The sequence below is a fragment of the Cyprinodon variegatus genome, unplaced genomic scaffold (genome assembly GCF_000732505.1).
Source record: "Cyprinodon variegatus isolate N-32 unplaced genomic scaffold, C_variegatus-1.0 Scaffold109, whole genome shotgun sequence".
Taxonomy (NCBI): Eukaryota; Metazoa; Chordata; class Actinopteri; order Cyprinodontiformes; family Cyprinodontidae; genus Cyprinodon; species Cyprinodon variegatus.
In genome coordinates, this window is record NW_015150562.1 from 135,771 (window position 1) to 148,380 (window position 12,610).

General features: G+C 34.8%; 1 protein-coding gene across 1 annotated transcript; it reads left to right on the forward strand.

Annotated features, from left to right (window-relative positions):
* The first annotated feature begins 3,730 nt into the window (after positions 1-3,730).
* tmem98 (transmembrane protein 98) lies at positions 3,731-11,006 on the forward strand. Its single transcript, XM_015374851.1, has 7 exons — positions 3,731-3,852; positions 5,907-6,146; positions 9,076-9,207; positions 9,324-9,357; positions 9,707-9,822; positions 9,900-9,959; positions 10,064-11,006. Exons 2-7 carry the CDS (start codon positions 6,016-6,018, stop codon positions 10,263-10,265), a joined length of 675 nt encoding a protein of 224 aa, XP_015230337.1. The 5' UTR covers positions 3,731-3,852; positions 5,907-6,015; the 3' UTR covers positions 10,266-11,006.
* Positions 11,007-12,610: the final 1,604 nt, after the last annotated feature.

A 12,610-nucleotide genomic window follows, 5' to 3' on the forward strand; every position in this document is an offset into this window, starting at 1 on the left:
CAAGTAATGACATTTTAGGCAAAACATTGGGTTGGAAAGCCTTGTTGCTTCATAAGGCTTCATTTGGCCGTCACAATGTGTGGTTGTAGAGTCCATCTTATGCTACTACTGTACGAGCAAAGATGGGAAGTAACGAAGTACAAATACTTCATTACTGTACTCAAGTAGATTTTTCTGATATTTTTACTTTACTTTACTACTTATTTTTATGGCGACTTTTTACTTCTACTCCTTACATTTTTACACAAATATCTGTACTTTCTACTCCTTACATTTTAAAAAATTGGCTCGTTACTTTAGTTTTCAATCATTTCAATGGAGTTACCGTTATTATTTTTCACGTCATCAATACCAAATTCAATCTAATTGGATGGGAATCTACGTTGCATTTGACGCACCACTACAAGATGAATCGACAGATTCGGCGGTATTCATTCGCGGCAAATCATTGCAGCTTGGTGGCGGTGGCGTTAGCATAGTAGCATGGACGATGAGATGATTGAAAATGAACACAAAGGAGATCTAGTCCTATTGGCAGACATCCATTTAAAATGTAGGCAACGGCATGAAAAAAGTGGTTTCTACTTTTACTTTTATACTTCAAGTAAATTTACAAGCCTGTACTTTGTTACTTTTACTTGAGTAAAGAAGTTTAATCAGTACTTCCACTTTTACCAGAGTATTTTTTAACACAAGTATCTGTACTTTTACTCAAGTACGGAAAGTGAGTACTTTTGCCATCTCTGACTACGAGTGTGAAAGCACCACAAACATTCAAAAGTGACCTAAACATCAGCCAGAAAATATGAGTGCTGAGAATTGCTCTGTGGTCTTCACCTACAAAACCACTCCTTTATTGAATGTGTCTTGCTAATTACTAATAATTTCCACCTGTTGTCTGTTCCATTTGCACAACAGCAGGTGAAACTGATAGTCATTCAGTGTTGCTTCCAAAGTGGACAGTTTGTTTTCACAGAATTTCATTTAACTGAAGTTTTGTTGTGTTGTTTACATGTCCCCTTTATTTTTTTGAGCAGTGCATATATGTTAAGGTTGGATTATTTTCTCGCTTAATAAATTAAATCCACATATTCATTTTGGTTTAAAATTTACATGTTACTAAAGAAATCTTTAATCAGACATTTCTTTATGGCTAAAATATGTCAATATTGAATATTTTATTTATAGTGCATTTTATTAATAGCATTCTCAACAAAAGTGCACCTACCTTTTTAAGGTGAATTCTGGATTAGTGCTTGATTTCTAACATGCAGTGACTCAAAGCTCTGCAAAGGATAAGAGGGAAATCTTTTCATGAAACTATAAAACATAATTTAACCCAGAGGTGGGTAGTGTACCAATGTAAGAGTATTACTATTTCAATGTATTTTTGCTAGAGAACAGTAAAATATCCAAGAAATAACTAATGTGATAGTAAAGATTTTCCATAAAAAAGCTATTTCAGTACAGAGTAAATGATCATAGCAATCAGATCTAACATTCAAGAAGGTCTTTAAGATTTAAGATGTGAGAGGACAAACCATAATACAAAGTTATGTGCAGTATCTGGAGTCTAATAAGAAAAAGGTATTCAACATCGTACACTCCTCCCATGGGCAATATATACTTTTATACTTTTCACTGTGTAATATTTAGACCTCCATATGTTATAGAAGGGGCAGTAGATTAAATTAACATTTCACAACTTGTGTATAAATAAATAAAAAGAATACTTATTGTATTTCACTGTCCTGTGTCTGATGCATTGAAGGTAAGAATGGGTTTTCACTGAAGTTACTCACAATAGAGTAAGCATACTTTTTTTCCCAAGTGATAGTACATATACTTTATAGAAATATTTCTCAAAAGATAAAAATGTACAGTGTAGTAATAATACTCAGAAAATGACATTTTTGTAAAAAAGTTACACAAGTAAATGCAACTGGCTAGGCTGCTACCCACATCTGATCGAACCTAATTGGACAAACATATTTTACTGTTAACAACATAAAGCTCTAAAATCTTTTAAATGATTGCAAATGACCACTTAAAATCCAAAATAGAATCCAAAGTCATCCTATTACCTTTATCCACGTTTTAATTTATGGCCCCTTATCTAAATTGGGTTGTGCCTAATTATTTCCACCTGCGCCAAACCATAACCGCACACACAAGGTAAAATTATACATTACGTTACATTTATAAATAAATAAATAAATAAATAAATAAATAAATAAATAAATAAATATCGCCTAAGCTAAAGTTAACCATTAGTAACAAAACAAAAAAAAAACAAAAAAACTGAAATAGCCACTGGGCTATTTCTGTAAAAATTAACACTTTATGCCAAAGCTAAAACTGTAGCATATTAGACAATAACATTTATTAAATTTAACTAAAGTATGTCCCTTGTGTTACATATAGATTTTAGTACGAGTAAGTCCTAGTTCTATTTAATGTAAATAACTTTTTACTACCCAAAAACAAAACAAACTATTTCGTATTTACCTTCTTTAAATGAACGTCCAGCACTTAACGGCTACAATGCGCCACCTAGTGACAGCTAGTGTTAGTGGGGTTTTTTGCAGCTTTTTTCAAGATTCCATCGAGATGCAATGCATATTCTATGCCTGGTTTACTTCGCAGCCAGTAAAAGTATGGCAAGACCCTTTACCAAAAATGATGGTCAACGTTTTTTACTCATAAAAAACAGACGTTTTAGTATGGCTGTTTTCCATTACATTTCCAATATATTTGAAACTTAAAAGAGCATTTTACCACACAAAAGACATAAATTTACACTCATAAATCTTCTCCTGCATTTCCATCAGGGTCATGGTGAGGCTGACATAAATACAGCCATGTACAGACAACTAAGGCAATTTATAAACACTAATTAACCAACCCTTGTAAGGGAGAACATGAAGGAAGACCCCATTTAAATTGAACCCAATACCTTTCTGTTGCAAGGCAACAGGCAAACAAAATGCGTGGCCTACAGTATGTGGAATACATGTGTCTGCAATATGTCTTCTGTGGGCCAGTAAAATGTCATCATTAAATTTGAACAAACATGATGGGCATCTGATGTCAAATTTTCCAAGGAAGCATGTTTTTAGACTGTAACAGATAACTCCCAAGATTATAAGGAAGACTGACTAATATATGTATATATATTTTTTCTTTTTCTAAACGGCAATAATCACCAAGAGTAGCATATAAATATGTGTATGTGTTCATAAACTGAGGTGAAACTCATCATTAGGGGCGCACACTTGGCCAGTGAAGTTGATCAGATGATCAGATCTGATGTTTCATGTGTCTATTAAAAAATTGCATGTTTTCTTTAACCACTAACTAACATAAATTCATGTTGCATTATTTATTCCTTCTGGATGTTTTGCTCAGGACTAACATAGAAAATATTTGCCAGTCCATATAACTTTTATGGTAAGTTTACTATAAAACATATAGAAAAGTGACTATCTTTAACATGTTCCTTATCCAAATGATAAGTGGAAAACTTGAATTTCCCTTTAAAAAGCGAGAAAAGTATGTAGGCCCATATGTCAGAAATTTCTGTTCAGTTGAACATAGTTTTCTCAACAATTAGCGTGACACTACAACCTTAAAAAATAAATAAATAAATTGTAAGATTATATAATACAATAGCTTGCCATATCAGCTTCACTAATCATGAGTACACCCCCACATGAGCTACTGCTACAGACTCTGTGCGCGTTCACGTTTCAGGTCTGGGGATGTTGGTGCCGTCTCCGCGCCCCCGCCCCCATATTGAAAACTTTTTTTCTCCTAAAAGGAATCCGTAAAAAGATGAAATAAAATGTTCAGGTAAGAAACCATCATATCGGTTCATCTGTTTTTTTAAAGCAAAGGTTAACTTTAAGACATGGCTTTCTAAGTTTCTTTTACAGTTTGCTTTAGGATATTGTTCTTTGAAAAAGAAAAAGTGTGGGCGTGAGTTTTTCGGTTTATTGTTTAAAGGCAGTTGCTGTTTTTTGTTTGTTGGTTTTTTGTTATGTGGTTTAAAAGTTTTTTATTATTATTAAAATAGCTCCTCATGCGTTCTTATTGCTTCTTGTGTATTTATACTTCCAAGTGTTAGATAATAACTTTGAAAGTGCTTCAGATTTCATTATTGGAATAATAATAATTAAAAAAAAACATTGTGTGTTGAATGTTATAAGCTGATCAATGATTTTTCTTTATTTTATTTAGTCTGGAGCAGCTAAACAACAGCCTTAACTGATCAATAAAACACTGCTTTATCACTGCTACAGTTCAATGGAAAGCCAAGGTTTGCTTCATTTAGCAACAATGCCATTGCTTTTTATGTCTTCAATTATTCTGCTTGTAAAAAAGTCTGTTTTGCTGTATATGCATCAGCGACAGCCTATACCTCGGATAACTTTAAGCATTTATTTATTTATTTATTTTGCAGAGTTCTGAGCAGATTTTACCAAACTATTGGTGACAAATGAAAAGTTTCTCAGGCTGGACAAAGCCCTTTATGATACTGCTAATTTAACACAAATTAATCAGATTAAAGAATTACAACATTCTTTGCTGTAATCTCACACAATCATCCAGGCAAAAATGCAGATTTGCCATGTTGGAATGTTAGAAGTTTAGCCACTATGTCTTGGAAACATATTCATAAACTACACAACTGCTTTTAAGCATGCTCATTGATTATTATTCATGCATAGATATGTATGGATAACAGCATTAATGCAAACATTTTTTACAACATAAAAGTGATGGGTCAAGGCTGGATTGGTTATTGAGAAAATATGTGAAACTGTGAGGCTTTGATAGATTGTTTTTCCTTTTTCTACAATTTTCCTCTATAACCACACTGAAAACCTGAAATTTATGGTAAGGAAAATAAAAAGTTGACTTTCCCTGTAGTCTGTCAGAATCCAACATCCTGACTTATTATTTATGTATTCACGTTTCCTTAAAAAAGGTCTAGAAATCTAAAAGATTAGGAGGAAAAAATAAAAGGTTTTCTCTCCAAAGTGAACCAGTATTTGGAGGTGATCATAGTTCGATCAACTTTGACAAGTCGTTTCATCTGAAGGAGGTGAAAAGATTCCCAGATGATGATGATGCCATCACCATCTTTCACTATGGAGTTTTTTACTACCTTTTTTGAACTGTGACTTTAAAAAAAATGAATGAATTAGATTACAAGATTGTAGAATATTAAGCCAGATGTTTTAGGCTTTATCACATCGTAACACAACAAATATTTTACAGAATGTTATTTCGTTTGACTTTTATCTTCTTTGAGACTTCATGACCACTTTCTTTCTAGTCTTTTCATTTGCTTTGAAGAAAAAAAAACTGTTTTGGGGACGTTTTTACTATCCAAAATTATCTCAATTCATTGAAAACTGTCCATAGTGTCATGTCGGGTGTGGGCCAGTTACTTTAAAATTTAAAAGATGGTGCTTTAACAAAGAATGTGAATCTATGAAAAGTTATTTTATTAAAAAGATATAAAAAAAAAATTCATTTTTGTCATGTTTTGGCCTGGTAGTACAGGTTTAATCAAAGATCAAGGTGCGTTGTTGAAACTTTTATCTTCGGCCTGGAAATCATTTACCAAACTTAAGCTCTTGACTTAATGTGCCATTAAATATTTTGATGTTGATGATTTGTTCTGGTTAAACTATAAAGCAGAATGGTCTCTTCAAATACTCAGTGTGTCATATTTCCACACAGACTAAGTGCTGCTGATTGTGCTCTCCACATGGGTTTTAGAGTTATAGTTCAAACTAACATTTCTGCCAGAAATATTCTGAAGTGGGGGAATAACGTCACCCATCTCTAGCTGTCGCCAATCAGGCTAAAACTAATAATTATCCTCTCGTCCACAGATAAGCATCTGTCTGTAAGTTAAGCTCGGACAATCAGCCAATCTGTGATTGGACTCTTGTCGTCCTGAAGAGTTGCTGCTGTCAGACGCGGTGGGACTCAGGGTTCCCCATGGAGACAGTGGTGATCTTGGCCATAGGAGTGTTGGCCACCATCTTCCTGGCCTCTTTCGTTGCCCTGGTGGTGGTGTGCAGACATCGTTACTGCCATCCTCATGACCTGCTGCACCACTTCGACTCAAAGTCAGTAAAGAAATGTGACATTTAGTTCTAAGACGGTGAATGCCAACATATACATCTGTCCCACAGTAAATAACCAAAGAATGATACATTTAATGTCCTGTCCCTGGTCTTACCTGGATTTTTTTTTCTTTTAAAGCATTTCAGTTACACACTATCCAGCCATTTTAGATTTATTTTGTCATATTTTGTCCTTATCTGTCCACTTCTAATGCACAATGTAATTTGTGATAATCAGATACAGGAAAAATTAGTAAAAATGCATCTGAAGCCCCTCCCAAAAAGCTTTAAAAAAAAATAACTCTAGGAGCCTGAAAAACCAGTGAAAAATATGTTTAGAGATCCCTGTATGACAGTGATATTAACTGATAAGATATATATTAAGGACGCTAAGAAAACTAATTTTAATGTGCATCTACCTCTATTTTTAAACACATCATAGATTTTCTAACAAACCTTAAGAATTTATTTCTATCTTGATTCGCCTCCTTTTAGTAAATATGATGAATACTGAGGGATTAGTACAAGTTAATAGGTATTCACTGTGTCTAATAATGCTTAAATTCTAATGGTTCTAATTTGATTCTCATCATATAAGATTTCAAAAATGGTTTAAAGTTAATGAACTTTCACCTAATATCCGAAAAACTAAGTTAACGATTTTTAGTAGAAAAAAAAATACATACATTCAAGAAGGGATCAAATTATTTATAAACGGCTTAAGAATTAATCCGGTGCCTCAAACCAAGTTTTTAGGACTTATTGTTAATGAAAATTTAAGTTGGAAGCAACATACTGCACTTGTTTGTAGAAACACAATGAAATAAAACATTTATTTTAAGTAGAGTTGGTCATTTTATTAACCATTCTTGTATCATGACGTTATATCATAGTTTAATATATCCATATAAAACATATTGCTGTACGGCCTGTTAATCATATCTTTATAAGATTCATATAATTCAAATGTTTATAATGAAGTTCTCAAATAGACTCTCTTCATTTGCTCCTCTTTTTATAGAAGACAATAAATAATGTAAACATTTATATCGTACGCCTTCCTTTACGTATATAGGAATAATTACACGTATTTACTGTATACTATATATCTATAATTTTTCATTGTTTGTTTACACATTCTTCTCATATACACACACATTAAGTCTAGTGACCTATATTTACCATTATGCAGAACATCACTTACATATAGAGTGCCTTTTATTTGGAACACACTACCACCAGCTCTTTAATCCGCAACAACGATTCACTCTTTTTATAAACAGCTAAATGCTATTCACAAATAAAACGTAATGTGTATATTTTAATGCATTAAATATTCCTACTTGTCTATTTGTGCTACTATAAATTGTTTTGTCTTAGGATAGGTGTCTTATAAGACCTTAGGGTCTCCTTAACCTTTCCTATACAGTTTTTAACTGTACATTATTGTTAATATTTTTTGTATGTGTAAATTAATCTGAATCTAAATTAGAGATATCAAAGATTAACATTTTTACAGCAGCATATCTTAAGATGTACAAATAGGACCCAATATAAGGCAGGGATTTTTCATGGTTTAATTGTCGTTACCATAAAACAGGCCTTCCTTTTCAAATAAAACTCCTTTCCACATCCAAACTGATATATCCTGTCAGCACTTCAGGGTCATCCCCCCTTGCAGTGGTGCTGCTGAGAGGGAGAGAAGCAGTTCTGGTTAGAATCTAGAATGTAGTCTGGCCAACTTTTATTTTTATTGAAAGAAAACATATTTAACATTGTCTCTGGGAGGTGGAGAACAAACATAGAACATAGCTTTATTCCTCTTAAATAACCAAAAATTGTCTTCCTCTATGTTTAGATTTTTTTTGCATTAAAAGACACATTAGTTGTCATTTTAAATCATGATGCAGGTGAATGATGCAGTTTTTAATTTTAAGCCCGTTGTTTTTTGCATATTTTAATTTTGTAAATGCTTCTATATCCATTACACATTTATCCGCCTAGTATATATTATCATTTATTTTTTTTGTCCAGATCTTGCCAAAACTGGGTGATACAAATCACCTCAACACGTCAACCAAATTAAGTCAGGTAATTTATGCCAGAGCTGCACTGCAAAAAAATCTAGAAATAAGTAAAAATGTCGGTAAAGTATATTAACTCTTAACTTGAGTAGGTAAATAAGATTATCTGCCAATGAAATTTGTATTTTTTACTCTTAAAATACAATAATTAGATAATATGCACTTGAAATAAGACAATGCAATGTTTTTTTCTTATTTAAAATATAAATTGTCTTTTTCCATTGGTCAAGTGTCTCACTTACCTCAATTCAAGAAAAAATGCACTTAAGAAAAACATCTTATTTAGATTGAGGAAAACCAATAATAAAAAAGAAAAACTCCAGATCCATCCAGCAAATACTAATCATAATGCTCAATAACCGAATTAAAGTCGCTTCTTGGAAAGAAAGGGTCATCCGTCTGCCCTTTATGGAGAAAATTAGACTTTAAGATCACCACTTAATGCAAGTACTGAGGCAGCTCTACTTATTCTCTTGTTTCATGACATTTCACCTCTGATCCAAAAGCCTCCCTCAGTCCTGGACATGGTTGGAAGAAACAGTCTCATAAATCACTGAGTCTGCTGATGAAGGTTCTCAGTCATCCAGGTCATAGTCATTCCGTAAAAATTCAAAAAAATATCCACTGGACTTGGTTTTCAAGATTTGAAGACGTTTCGCCACCTCTCCAGGAAGCTTTCTCAATTCAATCACTGAGTCAATAAGGTCATCCTCATCGTTACTTAACAATCCAAAGATGCCGTTCTGTGCTTTAGTTTGAAAAACAACTTTCTTCTCTCACATCAAATCCCTGCATTGATGAAACATTATTGCAGGCTTTCATTTAGTTCCTGTGTCTCTGTCGGACAGACCCACAGTGGATCTGATCGGCGCCATGGAGACACAGAGCGAGCCCTCCGAGCTGGAGTTAGACGACGTGGTCATCACGAACCCTCACATCGAAGCCATCCTGGAGAATGAGGACTGGATAGAGGACGCATCGTATGTCTGCCTGCACTCTTTTTAGGATGGATTTAAAACCATTTTTATGACACTACTGATGGCATTTTAATTTTTGTTCAAGTTGATTAATGTAACTATGAATTTGTGTTCAACAGCGGCTTGGTGTCACACTGTATCTCTATTCTAAAGGTAAATTAACTAAAGGAAATTTAACCTTGTTTTATTGACCTGTTGTTCTAAAAATAAGTAAATATTTCTTAAAATAAGTATTTGTCCTTAATTTGAGCACGTAAATAAACTGATCCACCAACAGCTTCAGTATTTTCCTCTTAGAATGAGAGAAATACATTTAATACACTTTAAATAAGAGAATTCAGTTTTTCTTTTTCCAAACATAAATTATTTCATTTCGATGGCAAATTCTTACCAGCTTAAAATATGGGGAAATACCTTTTTCTTTAGAAGATTAGTTCACTTGTTTTCCAGTGTGCTTTTTTATTTATGGTTGACCTTTCTGATCATGCTGTTCCACACACAGATTTGTCACACTTTGACTGAAAAGTTGGTGGCCATGACAATGGGATCAGGGGCAAAGGTCAAAGCACCAGCCAGTTTGAGTGACATCATAACAGTGGCCAAACGGATCAGTCCAAGGTAATAAGTCTTACAGTGCTTGTTGTTATTACAGTTCTAACACCCGCTGACTTGGTCTCTCATTTTCTTTCTTACAGAGTAGATGATGTGGTCAGGTCAATGTACCCTCCACTGGATCCAATCCTGCTGGATGCCAGGTTGTCCCATCTGAATGCTTAATGCAAAGATTTTTAACTCCATATATATTCATTTTACAAACATCTGCTTTTAATTTAAATGTGCTCCTCTTGTCTCTCCTCAGAGCCACTGCTTTGCTCCTTTCAGTCAGCCACCTGGTGCTGGTCACCCGCAACGCCTGTCACATGTCCGGCAGCATGGACTGGATCGACCAGTCGCTCCATGCAGCGGAGGATCACATGGTTGTTCTGCGTGAGGCGGCTCTGGCTTCTGAACCGGAGCGAATCATACCTGGAGCTGATGCTCAGAGAGAACAGGCCATTTGAAAGGAGAGAAAAAAAAGCAGCTCAGATCTGTAGAATACCGTTTGAATAATTCAGTTTAAACTTTCTGACAAAAAGAAGCAAACTTTTGAGTCTGCATGAAAAACACATCTATTGCTACTCATGGACAGAATATTATATGAATTCCTTTAGAAATCTTTTCTGAAATGCATCATCCAGCAGTAGACCTAAATTCAGTCAAACAGGCACTGCAGAGTCACAAGGAGGCTTAGTCAGCTAATCCATCCTGACCAAAATAACATCCATTAGCCAGTGAACCTGAAGGTGCTCATATGCAGTTTACCAAGGCAGGACAAGCCTGGCTAGCTGAGTATGTGTGGGGTCAGTTTGACATTAGGATTTGGTGAAAAATCTAAGTTATCTGATGTTAGAATAGAAACAAGGTGCGTTTCTTTTAGGCTTTTGTTCATTTTCTTCCCTCACTCCTGAGACATTTCAGAGGTGCAACTCTTACTTGAGTTCACACATTTAATTTAAAAACGACATTATGATAATAGAGCAGATATTAAAGGTATAGCAGAGGATATCTTTTTCCAGGTGGATCATCAAAATAAGTGGTGCTCCTAATTGTCCTAGTGTTTACCTAAGGCCGTCCAATGTGCTCATCCCCATTTTTACTTAGAGAGTCTGACATAGTGGAAAAATTGCAAATCTTCTTTTGGAAAGTAAGCTTGTATGAGCGATGCAAACAGCAACTTTCAAACAGAGCGTGCACAAGGAGAAATGGGCTCCTGCATGCTCCTACATGCATTTAATAGGCGTTCCCTCTCAGGAGCGGGTACAGGGTTGTGCATGTGCATTTTGTTTTAAGTGGAGAGGGTGGGTCTTTTCAAAATTCGCCTCCTCTATACCTTTAATGCTGTAGATTCTCCTGCTGGAGTTTCTGGTAGAGACCTCATTTCTTCTTTTTTTCTATTATATAAAGAAAGTGCAAAGCAGCTACAGACTGTTACACTAAATCTCCACTATGTGTATGATCTTCTCTCTCTGAAATGCGGTGTTCGCTCCCTACCAGATGCAGAGCTCTCCAAAAGTTCTTTTTTGGTCTCATCGGTTGACACTGTATTTCCCAAAGAGTCTTAAGGATCATATGGAGGCAAAACATTAAAAAACATTTCAAAAACAAATGTTTTTTAATAGGAGCCATGCCTTTGTTTTTTGTTTTTTAATCAGCAGTGGTTTTTGTGTTGTAACACTTCCATTGATGCCATCTTGTTAAATGAGGCCTGCAGTACCTGATTTACTGTCAGGTCGGCCAATTCTGGAAAGGTTGACCTCTGTTCCATGTTTTTTTTTTTATCCGTCTGTGGATAACGGGGCTCATTGCATTTCCCTGGAGCCCATAAGGCCTTAGAAATGAGTTTACAATCATATCCAGACTAACTTTTTATCCCCGTCTGCCTCTGAATGTATTTAGATCAAGATGTTTTATTTTGAAATCTTTTAGGTCAAATCAAGTAGTTTTCTTTGTTTTTACGTAACTTTATCCGATATTAGATTTTATTTAGTCATTTATAACATTTCAATGTGATAAAAGCAAACCCTTTAACACAGCTGAAAATTGGTGTGCCATGACGACACACCAATTTTTTGTTGATTGAGGTGAAGCAGAATTAGCTTGTCGCTTTGAGCCGGAGGGATGTTATTGGAGCATGTCTACCTGCTCCTTCATGCATAGCTAATAGTGAATCCCCAAGGAGCCGTAATAAGGCATTACCCACGGACGATGTGAACGCAGTGGCCTCAGCTACAGCCCATGCGTCTTTGTACACAAAGTCCTGGCACAAGCATAACAGTTGGATGACAATGAGAAACACTAATATATTTGGTGACAATCAGAACTTGTTGGAAAAGAGAAGATGTTCTCTACTTTGTTTATAAAAAAAACATTGCAACTCTGAGCACACAAAGGCTTTCTGGTAAATATACAAATGAGGAGATCATAGAAAGTTCTTGTCTTTTTTTGTTTATATGCACCGACTTTCTTTAAAAGTTATACTTTCTCATTTTCATTCAGTATGTCTTAGTACCATAGATTTTTCTATTTTTAATATTTTGTACAGAAAAATGTCCTATAGGAACCCTGTGGTTCCTGTAGAAAAATTGTTTGCAGTTAAAAGTTCACACTCTTATATTGCTCCGACATAAATAAAGTGATTTTTTTTTTCTGTTTACTACACTCTGAGCAGTCCTTTGTGCAATAAAGGTAGAGCCATCCCTGCTTCCCCCTTCCTGTCCCATAGATGTTCCAGGTGCAGAATCATCAGACCATCAAGATTTCACTGAATCCAGTTGTCTAATAAAACAGTTCTTTGCTTTTCTTCAGA